The following is a 23,535-nucleotide window of genomic DNA, read 5'->3' on the forward strand; positions in this document are numbered from 1 at the left end:
TTCCTCCCGTCATGATATTAGTTGCTCTAAGGATTCAACTGTTCAATTATGGATTTTTCTACAATACTATAATTACAAGAAAATCCGATAATTTACTACATTTCACTAGCTATTAAGGTTAAACTTTGGTTAAATCTTTAAGAAAAACCTACAAGCCTCCTACATAGTAGCAAATTACTAACACTGAATATGATAAATCAAAACTCCACTCAGAGTAAACATAATGTAAAATTATGCATCATCATCATACTCGTTACAGAGACCCAAGTACTTGTATGTATCAAGAGTAAAACCTTACGTCAAGACCTTAGTAAAACTCTCTAGCTTTTGGTTTTGCATTTAGGGTTTAGCTTTCTAACGTGGAGCATGGACAATAGCAGAGTAGTTAGGCTATTTTCACGCCAAACTAAAAAATCCATTAAGATACAAGGAAGGGAAAACAAGAGAACAGCTTCTTATAACAAAAGTTATGTTGCTCAAAGGAAGATAATTAACCAGGCTAACAACCAATGATTATCTCAATTATATCAACGGAAAAGGGTCAAAAATGCCTCTAACGTATTGAAAATGGCTCAAAAATACTCTCCGTTAACCTTTCGATCCACAAATGCCCCTAACGTTTGTTTTTTGGCTCAAACTTACCCGTATATCTAATAAAAGGGTCAACAATACCCCTAACGTATTAAAAATGGTTCAAAAATACCCACAGTTAACCTTTTGGTCCGCAAATGCCCCTAACGTTTGTTTTTGGGCTCAAACTTATCCCTATATCTAACAGAACTAACCTGGTCAATTTTTTTACTTTAACTTCGCCATGTGGCATTTTCTTAATCCGCCACGTGTATTATTTGTATTAAATAAACCCACTTGCATCTTTTAAAATATCCAACGACCCTGACCCACTCCTATATATTTGGACGGTCGGCTAAAAATAATTACATTCGCTAGTTAAATATAAAAAATATACATTGATTATATATAAAAATATGTATATTATACATTAATATTTTAATATATATTTTATATGATATTATTTTTAGGAAAAATTATACAGTGTAGTTTTCCCTATAGTTTTCCCTATTAATTATGATCTATAACTCGAATTTATTAAGCAAATCTGATAATGGAACGATAATTTTTGCTAATATTTTAGCTCTATCGTTATATATTAAAACACTATTAGTTCCCACTGAAAAGATCATGTGAAGTCCATTAATGTGCTAAGCAGTTGGATATGTATATAATTAAAGGTTTTAAATAATTTCCTTTCCATCTGTTTCTTTGCTTCTCCTTTAGAATCATATAAATAGAACATTATCATTTTTATGTTTGCAAATTAAAATTTTATTTGCTAAACTTGTTAAGATCTGCAAAATTTGAAAGGAAAATGACACCGTATAATTTCTCTTAAAAATAATATCATGTAAAATATATATTAAAATATTAATATTTCGAAGCCTAACATCCTTGCAAGCTTTGGATTCTTTCCTATCTTTGACCGAAAAAGAGGTTACCAAGCAAGTGAAACTGTACTCTGCCTCTTCTCCTTCCTGTACTTCTGTTCTTCTTATTCTCGTATTCGGAATCAGAACAAGCTCTTTTTTAACCTCCTCGCTTTGTTAGCTTCTTGTTAGCGGTACTAGTTTGTAGTCTTTATTGACCTGAAATACATACTTTTATATATAATCAATGTATATTTTTTATATATTTAACTAGTGAAATTAATTATTTTTAGCCGATAGTACAAATATATAGGAACGGGTCAGGGTCGTTGGGTATTTTAAAAGATACATGTGAGTTTATTTAATACAAATAATACACGTGGCGGATTAAGAAAATACCACATGGCGAAGTAAAAGTAAAAAAATTGACCAGGTTTGTTGGATATATGGGTAAATTTGAGCTCAAAAACAAACGTTAGGGGCATTTGCGGACCCAACTGTTAACGAAGGGTATTTCTGAGCCATTTTTAATACGTTAGGGGTAAGTTTGAGCCAAAAAACAAACGTTAGGGACATTTGCGGACTAAAAGGTTAACGGAGGATATTTTTGAACCATTTTCAATACGTTAAAGGCATTTTTGGCTCTTTTCCGTTATATCAAACATGATGCTTGAGAGAGGAGAGTTTCCTGTCATACAATAATCGAACCAAAATGTATGTGGATCATCTTTCAAATTCTACCTCAATTACCGAACAGAGAGACATACGTCAAAATTGTCACCACATTACAAGAAACTCTGCATGTCAAGCTCCACAAAGGAGCATGGATCTGGGATGTCAAATTCCTTGAGGACCTGAAACAATAGCCAAAACATAAAACTCCTGAATCGGGAATGATAATTTGCACTTGAAAACAGCCCACACATACCATAAGGTCTAAATTCAATGCACAACCAGGAACCTTTGCCTGTTATTTTCAATTGTTCGAAAGACATGCTCTATTATGAATCAGTACACAATTCTTTTGGAACCATCTAAAAGTGTCTTAATCTGCTACTCCATTTGTTAAAAGTATTGACAAGTAGTGGATCAAACTGCAAAGGGTGAAAAATATCCAAAACTAAGCAGTTCATGACACTGGTAAGTTTTCTTTTTCAGGTTAACAGGGATAGCCGCCATCCTTGTCAACTGTAGAAAGTTATACTGTCTAGAGACGAAAATATTAGGCGAATTTAAGGCTGTTATGGCATGCTCAGAATTCTTTTTCCTGAATTTAGTGTCAGCTTAACTCTCCAAAGACAAATATTTGAGGTGGTCACTGTAATGATCTGTAATACCAAGGCAACGGTACATCTTAATTGATATTTCAAGTGTGAGTGAGAAGTGGCTGCACCAAGCATCCAAATGAAAATAAGCAGAAACCAATTGCCTATAGCCCAACAAGAGTAGTAGGTAATCTGTCTTAACAAATCCCACATTTTAAGGAGGCTTACCTGTAGATATTCTTTAAGTGACATGATAATAAAAAATTCTTTCCGTTGACGGCGTATATAACTTACACACTAATAGAAATACCTTAGGGTGCACAATTCCGAATGTTCCAATTCGATTTCCTTTGTAAACAATTTTAGCTTGTCTTCCCTGAAGAAATGCAGGCTCCTATGACACAATAAGACAGAAATAAGCACAGACGGCAATACTCATAATGAAATGAAAGAGAGAATTGGAAAAATGCAAACAGTACCTCTGATCTTTCTATGTAGTAGCCTTCACAGTCCCCAGGTGATACAAAAGAAGTTCCAGTTGCTTCCATGATTCTGTCGACTAGACCATGTATTAGCTGGAAAAAATATCAAGACAGTCAAGCCTTTAAGTGTCTAGAAGCTAGTGCACAACCTACAGGACTATTATAATTATACATATGACTCCGATAACAGAATGAAGCAATCAAACCATTGCTTGGAAGACAGAACAACTTATGTTTAAGGAAGTTCCACTCAAGATATTTTTAGAGTAGAACTTCACCTATAAGCAAAATGGTGAAATATATTTTATTCAAGAACCTTTCAAATTTGGTCCTGGCTAAGAATTTGCAAAAATCATCACAGCACAACTGATGTCGAAGAAGGATTACAAAATATTCTCTCCCACCTAAGCTAATGATGGACTTTTCCAGAACTCTGTGCATACAAGTAGTTCTTGCAAAAAGGAGAATGGTACTTGCAATGATCCATGTCAAAGAAGATACTCCCTCAAATCCAATATAGCAACCTATTCTAACTAGCACAACATTTAAGAGCAAAATGTTTGAATTGATTATTATATTAAATTTGGTAAATAAGTGTTTTAACAATCGTTCCAAAGTAAAAGTGGAGAACTCAACTGAAAGATGTCACATCCAATTTGAAATAACATGGAGGGAGAAAAATTTTCCCTTTAAATAGAGGCCAAGCTAATTAGGGTAGATCATAAAAGGAAGTAGGTCAATCTTATTGCAACAGAGGGAGCAAATGGAAATGGGTCACTCTGAGAGGAAGACGAAAAGAGAATCTGCAGGGACTGGATGGCAAGGGTGAATTCATAATTAGGTCCAGCTCTCCATTATGAAATAACATTCACGACTGAGGCAATAGAACTATTTTCATATGCCCAACAACCTTTCCATTTAAATTTTCACTGGCAACCAAATCTCCCTGAAAAAAAAAGTACAGACCTAAACTGAGCTTCCTTTACAAGTAAAATAATTCACCCAAATTACAATTCATATTCCACCAACTGGAGCTTGCAATGTGCAGCAGATGCTACAGAAAGTCTCTATGCATTTCAAATAGCACGTTCACATCCACGGCAATCGCCAAGAAGATTTTGCAGAACAGATAAACTACCAATATATGAGCTACAAATGTGGTACATCTGTACCTCAAATCCTGAGTTAGCGCCGCAATACAGAGCAGCAAGGTGGCGACGGTTTACTGCACCAACATCCTTTGTGCCATCTAACAGGACTACATCACCAACCTCAAAAATCTGAACCAAAATGAGATAAAATAACATGCAGAAGCCACTCTCAAAAGAAATGGCAAAGGAGATATGCATGACAGTAACAAGATGGTCACATAACTTATTACTTGGAGATAGCAAAGGAGAACTGACAAGTGTCACTTTAATTAAGCAGAAAATCCCTTCACTGGTTGTTATAAAAAGCATCCCGCACATGATTAAACTTCTATAGCCTACTTCCTTCTCGAAAAGATTCAACCGGATAACTCACAAGGTTAGCCAGAAAATATTCAATTCTATTAGACGACTTGGTGCGTACTGCTATTTACTTAAAACTCTCATTAATTGCAATCCTGAGCTTACTTCACACGTTGAAGCAATAATGCCAGTGGCAGAGTAATGGCAGGAAACCATGCAGGAGTTAGTTATATTCATTTACCTTCATAGGCTTTGGATGGTCCTTGTTATGTCCAACGGTTCTCAATAATCCAGGCATGAGATTAGTCCGCACAACCTGCAAAGCAAGAGCTGTTTCAGTTACCAGCATTTGGTATATAATTATGCAAATAGAAGAAACCTGCAACTTTGTACAAATTTTTTAAAGTAAGTGTGTAGTTTGCATTGAACTAAATCTAAATCAAGAACAGAATAATTATACAAAGCATCATCTCCTTTAAGTAGGTAAACAATCTTTTTCACTAGACTGGATAAAGGGGATAAAATAACGACTTTTTCCTCATCTACATTAACTACCTCTGCAGCGTCCTCTCTCCCTTTACTAGGGAAGAGACATGTTTAAGTTTGAATTCAAGATATCTAATTTTGACATACAACAATTTCCTAAAAGAAGCAAAGAGCATAAATGAAAGATTTCAAATACAAACTTCTTATTTTGGGTTTCATGAAAATCTTATCATGATTCTTTCTTCTACATGCCACTTAGAAATTGCACATATCTGCATGTGCATCGTGTTTCATGTGGCAGTAGGTAATGAAAAAGTGCTAACTGGGCTTGAAGCCATTTGAGGAGACAACATTCTGTGGATCAGTAGGATATTCAATAGATTGACATTCTACTTGGTGTTCTTTGGCCTGTAATGAGAAAATCTAGGATCTGGCAAATCAGGATTAACCTAGAAAAGCTTAAAGGGCCATTTGAAAAATTTATCTGGCTTATCAGCTTAATTGTCGGCATATATAAGAACATGCATAAGCTGTATTTTCAGGTTGAAAGAAATCATAGGCATATTTGTGATGGATGCACAAATTTTTTTTGGATGGCATAGACAAATGATATACGCAAATCAAGCAAATGGATGCATAGATTTCAGATTGAAGGACGGCAATAAAGGATTATAGTGTAAGCCCGACATCAGAAAGGAGAATCCGTCCATCCTAGTTATGGGTGCTAAGCAAAAAGTTGATGGAAGTTGTGGAAAATTATTGGCCAAGAGGTTTTCCAGTTCGGACTAATCTGGCTATCCTATAATACCTTCTACACATGCATTCAGTGGATTCCATCAATTTTTTGTAAGGCAGGAGAACAACTCAGATTCAGAGAGGTCCTACAAGGTACAGCATGTGAAGCAATGCACATTAATCTTGGCAAAGATCTGTCTCTATGGGTTAATGATATTTAGAGCTTCCAAGAATGTCAGGTTATGGCATTGGATCTTCTCCCTCCTCCCAACATACCTTGGACTTTGTATGAGATTAAGTCACAAGTCAAAAGCTGGAGCAATAGAAAATACTTGAAAAGACTAGTTTCACAACAGTAAAGACATCAAGGGGTAATGCTGGGACTTTAAATTCATGAGATACAAATACTGGGATGGGAAGCGGACAAACATCTATTATCAAGACTATACCGTACATCCTCATCAGGTGATCAAGGAAGGAGAGAAAAGCATGAAAAGTTCACAGTCAACTCTACAACATCCTCTACAAGAACATGGGGGTGAAGCTCAGTGATTCATGATGTTAAAATGAGAATGAAATACAGACAGTGCTGTCCTTCTGCTTTGTTGTCTCTTCGAGGTAAAATCACTCATGTTTGTGGTGCTAATTCCCGTGTTTTTTTCTAGTCTAATTTAGTTGCAAGAGCCTCACTCTCCCTATCCCTTACTCATTATTGAAAGCCTTCCATGCAGTGCAATTTGAAGTACAAAGGGTTCGCTAAAGGTATATCTTTTTTTCTCTCTTTTTTAACAGGGGAAGCCACGTGTGTGGCAATACTCATGCAAGACCATCTCCAAGAAAGAGGAAAAATGCAGTGCTATAGATGCCGGATAGGTCCAGAAACTATGAACATTGAGAGTTGACGTGGGAGCTGTGGAACATGTTTCTTTCATTTTTGGGATAGTACAGAAGACGCTGAAAAAAAATAGCCAATGCCTCGTTAGTTGGGGAGGATGCCCAGTCCCAAAGGTAGTTAGGATGTTTCAACTTCCGAGGCACAACCATTTTAAGCATTATGTGACAAATATGGAAAGGAAGGAATAATACATATGAGGGAGTGGCACATCTGAAGCATAGTTTGAAGTATAATTGTCTTACAACTTTATTCAAGACAACAACACCAACAACATACCCAGTAATTCCCATCCAATGGGGTCTGGGGAGGGTAATGTGTACACGGACCTTACCCCTACCTTGTGGGGGTAGAGAGGCTTACAACTTTATTCAAGACTACAAAAAGATAATTGCCTTACAACTTTATATCTTTTAAGCGATCAGTTCATGTAAATGACACGTGATTATAGTGGATCTTTTGAGATCACTGGACCTGTAAACTTATAAAAAGCTTTTGTAGTGCTAATGTGGGCCTTTTAGGGGGAAAAGCATAGTATATGTGCAATGCAGCACCAAGAGCTTCCAATAAATCAGCGAAAGGTAGCTTCTGATATTTGGAACATGTTTATCACAGTTTTGGTTTAAGATGGGTCATGCCTAACAGTCTCAAGGATGCCACATCAGTTGGATCTCTTGGAAAGTTGATAAATCCATCAAACAAGTCTAGAAAATGATTCCTGCTTGTATTTTTGGTGTGTTTGGAATGAGAGGAATAGAAGATGTTTAGATGGAATATCAACTCCAAACCACGACCTTAAGGCTAGTTGTCTTTAAAATTTATGTAGCTTGGATAGTTTGTCCCCTGTAGACTATCATGCCAAACTTTTGGACTCTTTTAGCTCTTTATCCTTAGCATAGGCCTCATTGTAACAGAGCTAACAAACTCATTTTTGTACTTCCGTTATTATGCATCTATTTGATGCCATTTATAATACCGCTTCATAAAAAATAAAAATAAAATTACGCGAAAGCTAAATCACAATTTGGAGGGAGGGAAGGCTATCTTAGCCCACCAAGACACCGCATAGAACAACTGACATAAACTTATGTGTTTTAATCAGCCTCTTTTCAACACATCTTGTGTTTACCTCACTGCACATGCACAAGATTCAAAATAAAATACTCTTTTTTAATCAAGAAGAATATTCAAAGTGAAAATGCTAAATCTTCTTCTTCCTAATTTAACTGATTAAACCATGCCATAAGGGGTTTCTGACAGAGGACCAAAGAGTCGATTGACAACTTAAACTCTTTCCGGGACAGAGCAGACTCACCTCAAATTCAGATGTACGAGAATCAGCAATGATTACAGCAGACTTATCCTCTTCACAGTTCAACATGGAAGAAATTTCTCTCTTGGAACACAAGATCCATGTTAGGACCTCCGTATAACCAGCCATTGCAATCTAAAATTGAAAAGACATTAAGTTAGATGAAAAGCAAGTTATCAACAACAACTTGTGAATCAGGGATGCAATCGAATACATACACACAGGACAACTTCATGAGGCAAAAAAAAACAAGTTAGTGTTTTTTAGAGAAATTATGTGACTGGCACAGAATACTTAAGTACAAACCTGCATTTAAAGAACTATTCATATAGTTTAATCAGATAACACCAATAAGCATTTTTTTTTTTTTTGGGGGGGGGGGGGGGGAAGGTAAAATATCCAATATATTAATCAAATCATCAGCACAGAGTTTGTACTGGAAGCCAAAATTTATATCTTGAAATGCTTAAACAAAAAGCATAACATCAATAAGCATTAATTATCTACAACATCATACCATGAAGAAATGTAAATGAAAGGACTGCAATTAATTGAAGACCAAATTGTGAAAAGAACAAATGAAGAGGGAAGTACCTGATCAAAAGAAAATAAACGAAGAAGGCAGCACAGGAAGGGGTAATTAATCCAGCTAGAATACAAAAAACATTGGAACTAAAATTGAGACTTTGAAACTCCCTCCCCACCCCTTCCTGGCTAGAACTTGATAAAAGGCTAAAGTTCGTTTAACGAACTCTAAAAGTCCCAAAAATATATTACCACATTCAAGTAAGAGGCAATGTCAAGAGAAGAAATAATTTTATGAAAGATCACATGTAACAGAGACTATACAGAAACACAATAGAATGATGCTACCTTCTGCAAAACAAATAAATGCCCATGACAGCTTCAAGTCTGTGTCTACAATATGAACTCTCAAACACAGAGGTGTATAAACACATTACCTCCGACCGAATTAGATCACTAAATTGACTGAGAGGTAAAGGCTTCAATGATGCAGGTCTTCTCTTCGGGATCTCATTGTAGCCATAAGCAATTGCAACATCCTTTTGAAAAGAATACAGAGTTTGAAGCCATATAAGAACGACAGCAAAGCTATAGTGGGATAGTAACTATAAGCAGTAATGCATCAAAGCAAATACCTCTGCTACATCACAAGGATGAAGGACATCACTTCTTGTGGGGGGTACCGATACGACAAACTTGACTTCTGCATTTTCTGAGACAGATTCCACTGCACGCAATTGCATTTTATGCAACAAACTAGCCACCTGAAATGTCGTTTAGCTGTTTAGAGTCTAACGAAAAAATTCAATCTTCTATTTCCTACCATAGGATAATCTATCTATCTATCTATATTATTATAAAAGTGAGAAGCTCTTAACTAAAAAGTTGAATTGCTTAAATACCCTTTTAAATAACCTAAATACCCAACTTATACCAAGAATTTAAATAAAACATCAAATTTTAAATAAACACTAAATTTATTTGAAAATATGATCCTTCATATTAGTGAAGCTAGCGACTCTTTACAACCTTGTCTAACAGCGAACGTTTCATTTTTGTGCAGGCATATCAATTAAAATACAAAATAAGAAAATAACAGAAAGCCTAAAATGAGAGGTTACTGAAATTTAAAATAAAAAAGTCCATGATTTTGGTTCATATCTCTTTTTGATATGAAACCTTCTTGCAAGGTAGGTTTTCATGGACATTTTTTACCTTTTTATATTCCTTGAAGAAAATGGAGAAACTTTATAAAATTTTGAAATTATCCCCAAGAGCTGGCTTAATAATTGTCATTATTTGCTTAATGATAGCAATACCATTTTTCAATTCTTGAGTTTATGTTAGCAAAGTAATATAATATAACGTGTGTGTCATGCAGTTTGCATGTTAGTAATAGTGAAACCACTTATTAGAGAAGAACGAAGCAAGATAATAGAGATAATAGTTACAAATGAAAGGTAAGTTAAAATCAAACAAATTTTAATAAAAAATAATCATTGACCAACTAGGATAAGTTAATGAAATTTATGTAATTTGTAATCTTAAAATATCGATGTAATCAATACAAATGTTACTTTATCATGCGGAATTTTGCCGAAAAGATGGTGAGCTTTTAAAAAAATGAATGATGTTAAACCGGCCAATGTCATACATGTGTGAGAAAGCACGGGAGAAAATATTATTAATTATCTAAAGTGTTGTATAACGCCCTATTTATATAGGGTGATTACATAATAATAGGTATCTACTTCCCGATATGGGACACTATACATGACTAACTACTTAACACTCCCCCTCAAACCGGTGCATATAAATCATATGTACCGAGCTTGTTACAGATGTAACTAATACGAGAACCAATAAGAGACTTGGTGAAAATATCTGCTAGCTGATCATTTGACTTTACAAACTTTGTAACAATATCTCCTGAGAGTATCTTTTCTCTGACAAAGTGACTGTCGATCTCAATGTGTTTAGTGTTCCATGTTCTGGATTTGACGCAATATGAAGAGCAGCTTGATTATCACACACCAGTTCCATCTTGCTGATTTCTCTGAACTTCAACTACTTGAGCAACTGCTTGACCCAAACTAGCTCACACGTTGCCATAGCCATGGCCTGATATTCGGCTTCGGCGCTAGATCGAGCAACTACATTCTGTTTCTTGCTCTTCCAAGAGACCAAATTACCTCCTACTAGAACATAATATCCAGACGTAGAACGTCTATCAGAAGGTGATCCTGCCCAATCAACATCTGTGTACCCAACAATCTGCTCGTGGCCTCGAATAGTAATCCTCTGCCTAGAACTGACTTTATATACCGAAGAATGCGAACAATTGCATCCCAGTGACTATCACAGGGAGAATCCATAAACTGACTTACAAAACTCGTCGGAAAAGAAATGTCAGGTCTAGTCACTGTTAGGTAATTCAATTTGCCAACCAACCTCCTATATCTTGTAGGATCTCTAAGAGGCTCCCCCTGTCCAGGCAGAAGCTTAGCATTCGGATCCATAGAAGTGTCAACAGGTCTGCAGCCCATCATTCCAGTCTCCTCAAGAATGTCTAAGGCATACTTCCGCTGTGAAATAACAATACCTGAGCTACACTTAGCGACCTCAATACCTAGAAAATACTTCAATCTGCCCAGATTCTTAGTCTCGAAATGCGGAAAGAGATGTTGCTTCAGATTAGTAATACAATCCTGATCATTGCTAGTAATAACAATATCATCAACATAAAATACACATATTAAGAGCAGAATGCCAATAAAACACAGAGTGATCAGCTTCACTACAAGTCATGCCGAACTCCTGAATAACTATGTTGAACTTGTCAAACCAAACTCGAGGGGACTGTTTCAAACCATATAGTGACCTGCGCAATCGGCATACAAGACCACTAGACTCCCCCCCCGAGCAACAAAACCAGGTGGTTGCTCCATATAAACTTCTTCCTCAAGATCACCGTGGATAAAAGCATTCTTAATGTCTAACTGATAAAGAGGCCAATGACGTAAAATAGCCATGGACAAAAAGAGACGAATAGATGCTACTTTAGCCATGGGAGAGAAAGTGTCACTATAATCAAGCCCAAAAATCTGAGTGTATCCTTTTGCAACAAGGCGAGCCTTAAGCAGATCAACCTTGTCATCCGGGCCGACTTTGACTGCATAAACCCAACGACAACCAACAGTAGACTTAGCTGAAGGAAGAGGAATAAGCTCCCAAATGCCACTCGCATGTAAAGCAGACATCTAGTCAATCATAGCATGTCGCCATCCTGGATGAGATAGTGCCTCACCTGTAGACTTAGTGATAGAAACAATGGACAAAGATGATATAAAAGTATAATGAGGTGATGACAGACGATGATAACTTAAACCGACATAATGAGGATTAGGATTAAGTGTGTATCGTACACCTTTGTGGAGTGCAATTGGTTGACTAAGAGGAGACAAGTCCGCAGTAGGTGCAGATTCTTATGCAGGACGCGAATCACCTAGACCTGATGCTGGACGTGGACGACGATGATAAGTCAAGAGTGGTAAAGCTGCAGAAGGTTGAATTGGACTAGGTGGTGGAACTGGAGCTATAGGTGGTGGAACTGGAGCTATAGGTGGTGGAGCTGCAACTGGAGCTGTAGGTGGTGGAGCTGGAGTTGTAGAGGAAGATGAATGGGAGATAATGACTGAATCTCCAAAAGATGAAACTGGTAGCACCTCAGAAATATCTAAGTAATTACTTGGACCTGTGAAGCATGATTGGGTTTCAAAGAAGGTAACATCAGCGGACATAAGGTACCTCTGGAAGTCAGGAGAATAGCATCGATACCCTTTTTGCGTTCTCGAGTAACCCAGAAATACGCACTTAAGAGCACGAGGAGCTAACTTATCTTTTCCTGGAGTAAGGTTATGAACAAAACACGTGCTTCCAAAGACTCGGGGTGGAAGAGAGAACAAAGGTAAGTGGGAAACAGGACAGAGAATGGAACTTGATTCTTGATAGCTGAAGATGGCATACGACTAATAAGATAGCAAGATGTAAGAACTGCATCCCCCAAAAACGCAACGGAACATGAGATTGTATGAGTAGGGTACGAGCAGTTTCAAAAAGATGTCTATTTTTTCTTTCAACTATCCTATTTTGTTGAGATGTGTACGGACAAAAGAGTTCATAAACTGCTGAAATGGGAAAGACAAATACTCTAGGAGCACTATCACTACGAAATGTGCGGATAGAAACCCCAAATTGATTTTGAATTTCAGCGTTGAAGGTCTGGAAAATAGAAAACAACTCAGATCGATTTTTCATCAAAAATATCCAAGTGCACCTGGAATAATCATCAATGAAACTGACACAGTAGTGCAATCCCAAGGTAGAACTGACCCGACTAGGACCCAAACATCTGAATGGACTAAAGTAAAAAGTGACTCTGCTCGATTATCAAGACGCCAAGGGAAATGGGAGCGAGTATGCTTACCGAGCTGACATGAGTCACACGCTAGAGTGGACAAGTGAGATAAACCAGGTACCATTTTCTGAAGTTTTGACAAACTGGGATGTCCCAACCGTTTATGTAATAAATCTGGTGAATCGGTAACAAGACAAGTTGTTGAAGGAAGACAGGATGTGAGTCCATGTGATTTTGCAAGGATAAGGTAATAAAGTCCATTTGATTCACGCCTGGTACCAATGAATCGCCATGTACTGCGTTCCTGTATAAAAACAAGGTCATCAAGAAATAAAACAGAGCATTTAAGTGATTTGGCCAAGCGACAAATGGCTATGAGATTAAAAGGACTACCGGGAACATAAAGAACTGAATCTAAAGGTAAGGAAGGAAGTGGACTTGCTTGACCTATTCCAGTTGTGGTGGTTTAAGACCCGTTGGCCATTGTGACTGTTGGGAGAGATTGAGAACATGAAATAGTAGTGAAAAGAGATTTGTTACCAGAAATATGATCAGATGCACCTGAATCAATGACCCAAGACTCAGAGGTTAAAGATTGGGAGACACAGGTCACGTTACTATCTGTTTGAACAACGGAGGCTATCCCTGAAGATGTCTGTTTACATGCTTTGTACTGAAGGAACTCAATATAATCCGATAAAGACACCATCTGGATCGGATTCAATGCATTGGATCCAACGGATTGTGAGTCAAAGGCTTCTAATACGAATGACATTATAATGTTCACGCCGGAAAAATCGGAAACCCTTCTAGAAATTACTATTAACGCCAGAAAAATCAGAAAATTTTCTGAAAATCACTGTTCACACCGGAAAAATCACCGTTTATGCAGGAAAAATATAAAAGTGGTCGGAATTTGGTTTAAATTGGATGGGTAGACTTGGAATTTCAAGGCGATGACACTGTCCAAAAGAAACTTTTTCAAATTCTGGCCGGAACAGTTCTCACGCGCCGGCGCGTGGGACAAACGCGCCGTAGGCGTCAAATCTACTACAGGCGCGCGGGGGCGCGTGAGTGGGCTTTTTCAGGAAAATCTTTCTGGGGTTTGGTCGCCTCTCTCTTGGGAACCTTTTGGTGGTGTTGGATTTCGCACAACACTGATAATTAGTGACTTTGACGCAAATAGTCGCTTAGGTCACCGGAAAATCGTACGGTGATTAAGTTCTTTCTTTCCGGATGTCGCTAGAATGACGCACAGCGATCTCTTCTCACCGATGCTCGATACCATGTGAGAAAACACGGGAGAAAATATTATTAATTATCTAAAGTGTTGTACAACGCCCTATTTATATACAGTGATTACATAATAATAGGTATCTACTTCCCGATGTGGGACACTATACATGACTAACTACTTAACATGCAAAAATTATAGCAGGTCAATCTGCTACCAAGCATACTTTTATCCTAAAAATTCAAAGATCTCCCTCTCTCACACCAAAAAAATGAAGGATATGTTTTAAATTCGTTCAAAAATAATTTACTGTACGTTTATATTTTGCAATGATGATAAATAAATATATGGTCAAACAATTTCTAACGTATCTACCACAATATGTTTTCTCACATGGCCAATTTTACATTGCACTTTCAAGAGGATATCAATGTCAACAAAGAGTCCGGGTCATGACAGAGGAATCAAAATAGATGAAATGAACATATGCCAAGAATACCGTCTATAAAGAAGTATTAGTTAAGATACGCTTCACTACAGTTTGTACCTCATAAAATAAAAATAAGTAAAAAGTCATATTTATCTAATTAAACTTTGATTGTCTCATCTTCTTATGTTTAGATGATATCCAATCATCTTGACATCAACAAACAAGTCATTATACGATGATCCACATTTATCATTTGCAGAAATTTATGTGACGGCATTATCTTTGATAATTTTTTTATATAGGAATGTATGAATTATATTTGTACATGTTTACTCACTTATTTTAATCTCATACTTCTCAGATGTAGTTTGTATTTTAGTAACAGTAAAACCATATATTGTAAAAGGACGAAGTAGAATAAGAGAGATAATAGTTACAAATAAAAGATTAAGTTATTAGAACATAAGCTCATTGGGTTGTTGTTGTTGTTGCTAGGAGATCACACTGTGCATCTTACTTTATTCAATAATTTTCTTTTCCTCTTATCTTGTTGAAAGCTACTTTCTGATCACAGTTATATTGTGATTCAGGTGTGAAGCATTCTCTGCGTACCCAAGGACTTACGATCTCATTCATGCTCATGGTCTTTTCATTTTATACAAGGATAGGCAAGTGTTCATTTTATGTCCTATATAGATGAAATATAATGTAATTTATGCAACTTGTAAAATATAGGTATGCTTGTTGATTGTTCATCTTGGTAGGTTTAGACGATTCAATTATTTTGTCCTCGACAAACAAATAACCATTCCAATTTGATCATTCCCATATACACTTTATTCTTTTATGTATATACTGAAAAGCTTTATTTTAATAATAATGATGATATTATTATACAAAATCAAGTACTACAAGACTCGATATACACGTGCAACGCACGTGCCAAGAAACTAGTACAACAGAAAAGGCAACACATGTCCAAGTTCTAATAATGCTTTCACATAAAAGCAAAAACGGACAAACAACTACTGCCACAAATTTCTGAAGAGCAGTTAAACAATGTACTGGAAATTCTGAAATGGTCTTCTCGTTCAAGGTATATAACAGGGGAACCCAGAAAGGACATGTCATAAAAGTCAATAAATGTACCATGAGTACATGTGATTTCTGAACACTAAACCAGCGGATCAGAATCACACCGCAGCCTCACGTTTGATGCTACTTTCTGAAGCACATTTAAGACATGGAAAAGTAATTCAAAAAAACAACAAACTTAAAAAAGCTTTCTTGATTAGGCTTGGCAACTCGGCTACTCAATTTGTTTTTCATTTCTTCTCTTCTTTTTGAAACTTAAATGCTATGTTTTGCATCTTCTCATGTTGATGAATTTTTCTCCTGAGTCCAGCTTTAATGGCATTCTTATGCCTTTCAAAAACAGTAAAGTTTTTGTAGTTATCTGTAGGGATTTGAGAGTAACTCGAATAGTTTCCGAGTTGTTTTTGGCATCCTCTTCAGATATCATAAAGTTTTGGAGCCCATATAAACTTTTGGAGTACTCCCCCCTTGGTGCCAAACATGAATCCAATCATTATTCTCCACTCTAATCCCCCTTAACCTATACCACTACCAAAATATTTCAGGCAGCATTTGGATTTATTTATTCCAAACTTTGGGGAGGACAAGCTCATAGATTGATGACTTCAATGTTCACATGTACATTGACTAGTAAAAAAAGGTAACTCCATATATTCTGGTTATCTGACTCAATTTTTAAAAGACAATCAAATTGTGGAAATCTCAATTCCATTAAGGACGACCTAGAATATGTTTAAATGTTAGCAAGAGGAGCTGCAACTCGTGTCAACTTATATGTAGTTCCTCCGGTCGCGAGCTTGTTGTAGACGGTCCAAGGGGAGAACGCCTCAACCCAAAACTAGTTGGGTTGGCTATATGAATCCCCTATATCCATCCTTCTATTTGGACCTATTTCACCCCAATACTAAACAATTTGACTGTTAAAGCAAATTAGTGGTTCTCCAAAACTATCTATTCTTTAAATCAAACACTTATGCCAAGCAAAATTTGTCTGCAAATGAATCAACTTCAAATCAGTTTCATAATGTACATATAGTTATTCACAATTCCCTTCCAAATAAGCCAGGCTACAGAATTTTTCAAAAAATCGCATCTAGTGGCAGCTAATAGAAAGATGTCCTAATACGGTGAGTGGTATCTTAGTTTCCATCAATCTGATGGAAGGGAGTAGACACTCAGAGCTTCAAGACAAACATGGAAGTACTAAAAAAAAATCAATTATCATTGTATATGATGCATTTTAGGGATGTCCTATTTTCCTATGAGGCATAAGTTATACTATAGACCAATCAAAATCCCCAGATACTGTAACGACATCCACCACTCACACTAATGTCTATGCAACCATGTGGAGTTGGTATAGTCACCATAGCACACAGGTTTCTGTCAGCTAAATCCTGAACATCTCATATATTGGAAATTGCAGAACATTTGTGACCAATATCATAATTGTCATGATTCTCATGAAAATAAGAAGATAAAATGACAGAAACTTGTGTATATGAGATAAGAAGAAAAAATGGAAGGCAAAACTCTATAATACCTCATTCTCTGGCAATTGAACTCCAATGATGCCAGTGATGTAGGACAAAGGCACATTCATATTGTAGATTGAGAGATCAGGATAAACAAATGATTTTCCATCAGGATATGTTACTTTAACTGGTTCAACTTCAAACTTCCGCTCACAGTACACTGAAAACATAGTTACCTGCAGATAATATTTAATTATTCAGACACCCAGCAAACTGAAGGAGGAAAAGAAAAAGAGCCCCTCAGCTTCTTCTATTCCTACCATTGTGTTCAAAACAACATTGGCCTTCGTCAAATCTGTGGCTGTACATTCTATAAACACGTTCTTTGTTTTCAACGTAATGGCCGAATGTGCACCGTTGATAATGGGGGGCAAAGACAAAACAGTCCTGCAGAACAGACAGACAGAGAGAGAGAGAGAGAGAGATTAATGAGTTGCAGAAAGATAGTGGTTCCTTCGCATGCATTCAGGTATTGAGCACTTCTCATAACAGCTAAGCATCTCAAGTATTTCTTTCTTTGATAAGTAAACATATCGATTTTATTAGATTAACAACAACAACAACAACAACAACAACAAAAAACCCAGTATATTCCCAACAGGTGGGGTCTGGAGAGGGTAGTCTGCACGCAGACCTTACCCCTACCTAATGCAGGTAGAGAGGCTGTTTCCAATAGACGATTTTATCAGATTCCAAACAGCTATTAATAGCTGTCTCTGACAAAATGATCTGCCTAGGATATATCCAACTAAAAAATGAGTGCTGACAGGCTCCATACAGTTTGCCTAATAGTTTCTCGAGTTTTATTGAACAGTTTGTCAATAGCTATCCCATTCAAAATGTGCAAGCAAAATATAGTACTCCCTCCGTTTCAATTTATGCGACACACTTTCCCTATTAGTCCGTTCCAAAAAGAATGACACATTTCTAATTTAAAAAAAATGAAGTATCATTAAAAGCATCCAGAAGATGCAAAGATTACAAGAGAGAAGAATCTGAAAGCTCAAATGAAACATTTCTATATTTGATTTTGAAAAACAAAACTTTTCATTTTACCTATATTACCCTTAATGAGAAGCTTTTACAGCCACACAAATTGAAGGCCCCGCAAAAGCTTTTACCCTTTAAGCTTTTAAAACCACGAGTTTAAAAAGTCTTTCTTTTTTTCTTAACCTCCGTGCCGAGTCAAACTACGTCACATAAATTGAAACGGAGGGAGTACACAAGAAACTATATAACTATTGGAGTAAAGAAGTCTCAAGACCCACAAAAAAATTAATTACTCTCACTATTTTCAAGCCATAAACTCTTTTCATGAACTGTAAGCAAAGAGGTCAACTGGCATGCAGCGAAGTAAATAAATGCAGTAAGATAGCTCCAGACCAGAAGGCTCATTTGTAAACTCGATACCTTTTACAATCATATATAACAGGGTACACTGGTGAATTCTCGATTATGTGCAGAAACTTCTTCAACTTCAAATCCGACTATAAATTCAGGGCGGCAATGTGTTAGAGATGTTGTTTAAAGCATAAAATTAACTTCAGTAAATCTTCAACATAACACCTAAACAAGAAACAATAATAATCAGACTAATAATAAAAGCTTAAGTTGCAACTCACTTTGTAAAATTCCATCAGCTCATCAGCTCTGAAGTTTCTGGTCTGAAAAAACAGCCAATTTCAATATCAGCATTAACACCAACATAACCTAGGCCAACTGCCAAAATAAAACCACTTACCTGCTTTAATGGCACAAAATTAATTTCCGAAGGAGGCAAAGCCTGAAATTAGAGGGACAAAAGGTTTCAGTATCCAATCAGAAACTACTTAGAGAAAAGAACGCAGTGCACGAAAATCAGATTTACAAGGAAAAATCAGGCTGTCACTCTAATTTTAGAGCTAGTAATACATGGAAAACTTTGAATTAAGTATACCAACTGGCGTATACCTCATATGTGAAAGGTCCTTCAATTGTATCTAGGTCATGGGTACCAATTGCCACCAAGGTTCTTCGCCTACGAAAAGCAAAAAAAAGAGAATAAACAACAAGGACCTAAGCGTGAGCAGGAGAAAACATATGCAAGATTTTTAAAGATAATAACGATGTGATTCCCCACAATATAATTCAGGAATGATTCATAATAGTTTTGTATGGATACTACTCAGGGAAAAAGTTCAATAGTGACAACCTATACGGGTTGGCCAAAGTTCAATATTGACAACCCATACAGGTTGGCCAAAGTTCAATATTGACAACCCATAAGGGTGTGGCCTGGTGATCAATAATAATGATAATAATAATAAGCACCACCACCACCATCACCACCCTAGGGTGTGGCCTAGTGGTCAATGAAGTGGATTAAAACATGGGAGACCATAGTTCAATCCCAGCATAGACAGAAAATACTAGTTGATGTCTTACTCATCTACCTATACTTTGTTTAGGTAGAGTTATCTGGTGCATGTGCTAGTGGGAGATAGCATGCACCGATGGAATAGTCAATATGTGCAGAAGCTGACCCAAACACCATCTTAATCAAAACAATAATACATTATGTGATAGAGAATTCTTCTAAAATCTTATCTTTATTCATACCCAAATAGAGAAGGAATAAAATGCAAAAGTCACGATTCATGGCACTTCTACTAAAGATCACGTCAGTATGAGAACTTGGAGGTTAGTAGGAAAGATACACAGTATACCAGTTGAGATAAACAAATGAAGGGATAGTTAAGGTCAATGATCCTCTACATCTAACGGAAGTGAAACAAAAAATACAACCCCACCCCCATCCCCACCCCAAAAGTAGAAATGAAAAGGAAAGAAATAGAGAATAATTTTTGTTCTCTGGATGCCTCTTTAAGCAACTAAATAGAATCCAGCTACTTTTTACACTATTTGCACACTTTCTCCTCAGCATGTAAGCCATTGCATCCATCGATACACAAGTTTCCCCAAAATTCAAAAATTAAAAGATACCCCCTGCTATCTATCTTTACATATTTTACAAATAGATCTGAAGACAAGTTTTACCCAAACTTGCAAACATTTCGAATGTCACCTTACCCTTCCACCTTTAACAGACGCTCAGAACTTTGTGATACAACAACTTTCTATAATGAATACCAGACTATTTGCCTGCGACAGAGTTTTTTTTAAGTACGGCTTGTACTATTATAACTGCTCTTATGCTCTAGTATAACTGTGAGCTCTTCCTTATTTTACAGTTTAACCAACAACAAAAAACTGTGAGCTCTTTCTTACTTCAACAAACAATAAAAGCTTCTAATTGTTGTGCATTGATATAGCATAGAGAGGGCAGTATCAAATCGTACCCTTCTCTACCGCCAAGAAGTTCTCATAACGGGTACATCCTGAGTCATGTTGGCATGTAAAATTGGTCCCCAAAATGTTAAAAAACTAAATGGTGCATTGTTAGTACAAGAAAAGACACATGCTTTATGTCTATCCCAGAAAAAGACTTATGCTCTCATCGAGGTGAAATATATTGTATTTCTTATCTCTCATAAGCTCTAAAAGACATTGAGAACATAACCCCATTTATTTTTTTGCGACAAATAAGCTAATGCGCATAATTAGAGTAACCCTTTCATATCATAATTTATCTATAAACTTCCAGTCTCATTTACTGAACAAGCTAAGGTTTCTAAATAATTTCTTTCCAAGTCAAATTCCCTTTAAAGGGAAAAAGAACTGAAGGGTATCCAATCCATGTACAGACGCATCATACACGCATGGTAAGTTCAGGAAAACCAGTGCAAGTTATCTACTCACTGATTTCCTTATGAGAGCTAAAGGCATAACTACAAATTTTTACGGTATTTTTACAGCAGAGAAATAAAAAGATAAAAAAGTATAAGAATTAATTCCACCCCCAAGTAATCGACCACTACTTCAAGATGTCACCAAGAAAAATTTAACATCACGCAGGACTAACAGAAACCATAGCAACTAAAAGAGGTAAATAGGAATTTCAGCTGAAAAGAAAAGGGAAATAGGAATTTCAGTTGAAAAAGAAAAGGTAAATAGGAATTTCAAACTGCTCTTTATAGTATAGTAATACCTGCAAATGTTCTGATGCAGCTTATCTTGTAGATCAATGAAGCTATTGTACCTAGCCTCATCAAATGTTACACCTCTTAAGACAGCGCACACAACATATGGGCGGATCTTGGATGTCTAAACAGGAAAGGACAATCGTTAATGCAATAAGAAAATTCTTTATAACCCATTTTAGTTTCTTTACCACACATTTAGTGGTGGACAAAAACTTAACAAAAAAATAGCTTTATCAAGTAGTACCTCTTTTCCGACACGCATTTCAAGCATAGATTCTTTGCCAATATTTGCCACCTTATATGTAGGGATAGGATCAAGCCCACCAAATATTCGGAGAGCTTGAGCTAGCCCTTCAAGACAAAGCAAATCATATCTGCAATACCAATTTGAATGAAAACATATTACACTGCCAGTTCGAATTAACAGCACCGCTGTTATGCTTCAAATAACGAATAATTAAAATTTCTAACAATCCCACTCCACTAAACAGAATTAAGCGCAAAATGCTAGTAAGCCACCACAGAAAATCAGTTATACTTGTTTCCAAATATTCAAAGCATAATCAAAAAACCCAAGATTTTCTACCAATTCAGGAAAATTCATTCTGCAATCTAATTATGAAAAGCACAAAGGACCACCTGTTTGCTGGAACTTCAATTTTGTATATAATCTCTCCATCATCTTCAGTCGCCTCTTCCTCCAGATGCTTCTCTTTTCTTTGCATTGCCTTTTCTGTTGTCTACATTTTTTTTTTCACACATGCATAAACTCAGTAGGAAACTAACAACCAATGCTTGGATGAAATAAACTTGCTGAAGAGAAGAACACATACAACAACAACAACAGACCCAGTGTAATCCCACAAGTGGGGTCTGGGGAGGGTAGTATGTACGCACACCTTACCCCTACCTTCAACAAGATAGAGAGGCTTTTTTCCGGAAGACCCTCGGCTTAGGAAAAAAGATAAAAATGAAGGGCAGCAGCAAGCACACCAATTAGAAAACCAAAACAAAAATACAAAGATACAAAACTAAAAATAAGTATTGTAATCACAAGGCCGGAACGAAAGCAAGGATTATACAAATTACTCCTCTCATCCCCATAAATGTTACTGACCCAGAGTATAAAAGCATAAAAAATGCTCAATTCACGGCTTTTTGAAAACAAAAATCTACATATTTGGGATATTATTTTTTGATCGAGTAAGTTTGTTTGGGATATTATTTTTTGATATAGTAAATTTGTTTGAGATATTATTTTTTGATCAAGTTTGTTTGGGATGTTAATTTAAGTAGAGAAGAATAGAGGGGCTGGCCCACTATCCATTGAGTATAGAACCGTGTGGCACTAACCTGGAGCCATTCGCCCCCGAAACTTTCTTGGTTATCAAAAACAAAAATACATATTTGGGAACTATAAAAATATTACTACTAAATAACAATCTTTCTAAAATTGTTAAAATATTTATATAATATTTTGAAAAATACATTCTAAGATTTTGATTCCCAAATAGTAATGTAGTTATCAAACAAGACACGGGGAGTTCATCAAAAAGGAACAAGTATGATAATTCAGTTAGATTTTCAAATATAAAAATAACAAGTATGATAATAAGCGGAATTTGGTGGTGCCTACAGCCTCCTCGAGCTCAATACCAAACTTAAAGCACAATTCGTCGAATTCTTCATAGGCTGCAAAATTATAAAAAAGCGAGTTCAATTAGATGGTACTTGAACGCCGCAATTTTGATAGTGTGCGAAAGGGCAAAAGTGGGAGAGATAGAAAGAGAAAACTTACTATAAGTACAGCCTAGGGCTTCGTACAGACGGTCTCTTCCAACGCTGACGGTTGGCATGGTGGCACTGAACAATGGCAGCGGCCGGAAATCAGAGAGCGATGGAAAGAGGGGAAGGGTATTGGGGGTGAAGACTTGGCATTCCTATTTTTTAAGCTAATTCCAAAACAATATAGGAACAGCAAATATTGTTGGTTCTTTTTTTTTTAATTTAATTAAGTATACTCAATAAATAATTTTGTTTTACTTTGTTGGAATGTATTAAAATTTGTCCAACGTTAGAGTTTGTATATTACCTTTTTTTTGTTGGAATGTATTAAAATATGCAAACTGAAATATACCAAAAAAAAAAAAAA

General features: G+C 36.3%; 1 protein-coding gene across 1 annotated transcript; it reads right to left on the reverse strand.

Moving 5' to 3' along the window:
• Window positions 1–2,094: 2,094 nt before the first annotated feature.
• LOC104116550 (phenylalanine--tRNA ligase beta subunit, cytoplasmic-like) lies at window positions 2,095–23,339 on the reverse strand. The gene is made up of 19 exons (XM_009627437.4): window positions 23,182–23,339; window positions 23,020–23,075; window positions 22,023–22,123; window positions 21,628–21,757; window positions 21,389–21,504; window positions 19,252–19,318; window positions 19,043–19,084; window positions 18,924–18,965; window positions 18,712–18,788; window positions 17,562–17,688; window positions 17,310–17,477; window positions 9,226–9,354; window positions 9,028–9,129; window positions 8,069–8,200; window positions 4,882–4,956; window positions 4,362–4,469; window positions 3,187–3,282; window positions 3,018–3,101; window positions 2,095–2,296 (listed from the first exon to the last, which is right to left on the reverse strand). Exons 1-19 carry the CDS (start codon window positions 23,237–23,239, stop codon window positions 2,228–2,230), a joined length of 1,779 nt encoding a protein of 592 aa, XP_009625732.1. The 5' UTR covers window positions 23,240–23,339; the 3' UTR covers window positions 2,095–2,227.
• Window positions 23,340–23,535: the final 196 nt, after the last annotated feature.

This window comes from Nicotiana tomentosiformis, chromosome 11 (assembly GCF_000390325.3).
Source record: "Nicotiana tomentosiformis chromosome 11, ASM39032v3, whole genome shotgun sequence".
Classification (NCBI taxonomy): domain Eukaryota; kingdom Viridiplantae; phylum Streptophyta; class Magnoliopsida; order Solanales; family Solanaceae; genus Nicotiana; species Nicotiana tomentosiformis.

Coding starts and splice junctions, on each gene's coding strand:
- LOC104116550 (XM_009627437.4), bottom strand. CDS start 23,239: ATGCCAACCGTCAGCGTTGGAAGAGACCGTCTGTACGAAGCCCTAGGC. Junction 19,319..21,388: donor CTGCATCAGAACATTTGCAG/GTATTACTATAC, acceptor TGCTTTTCGTAG/GCGAAGAACCTTGGTGGCAA. Junction 18,966..19,042: donor ATTTTGTGCCATTAAAGCAG/GTAAGTGGTTTT, acceptor CTGTTTTTTCAG/ACCAGAAACTTCAGAGCTGA.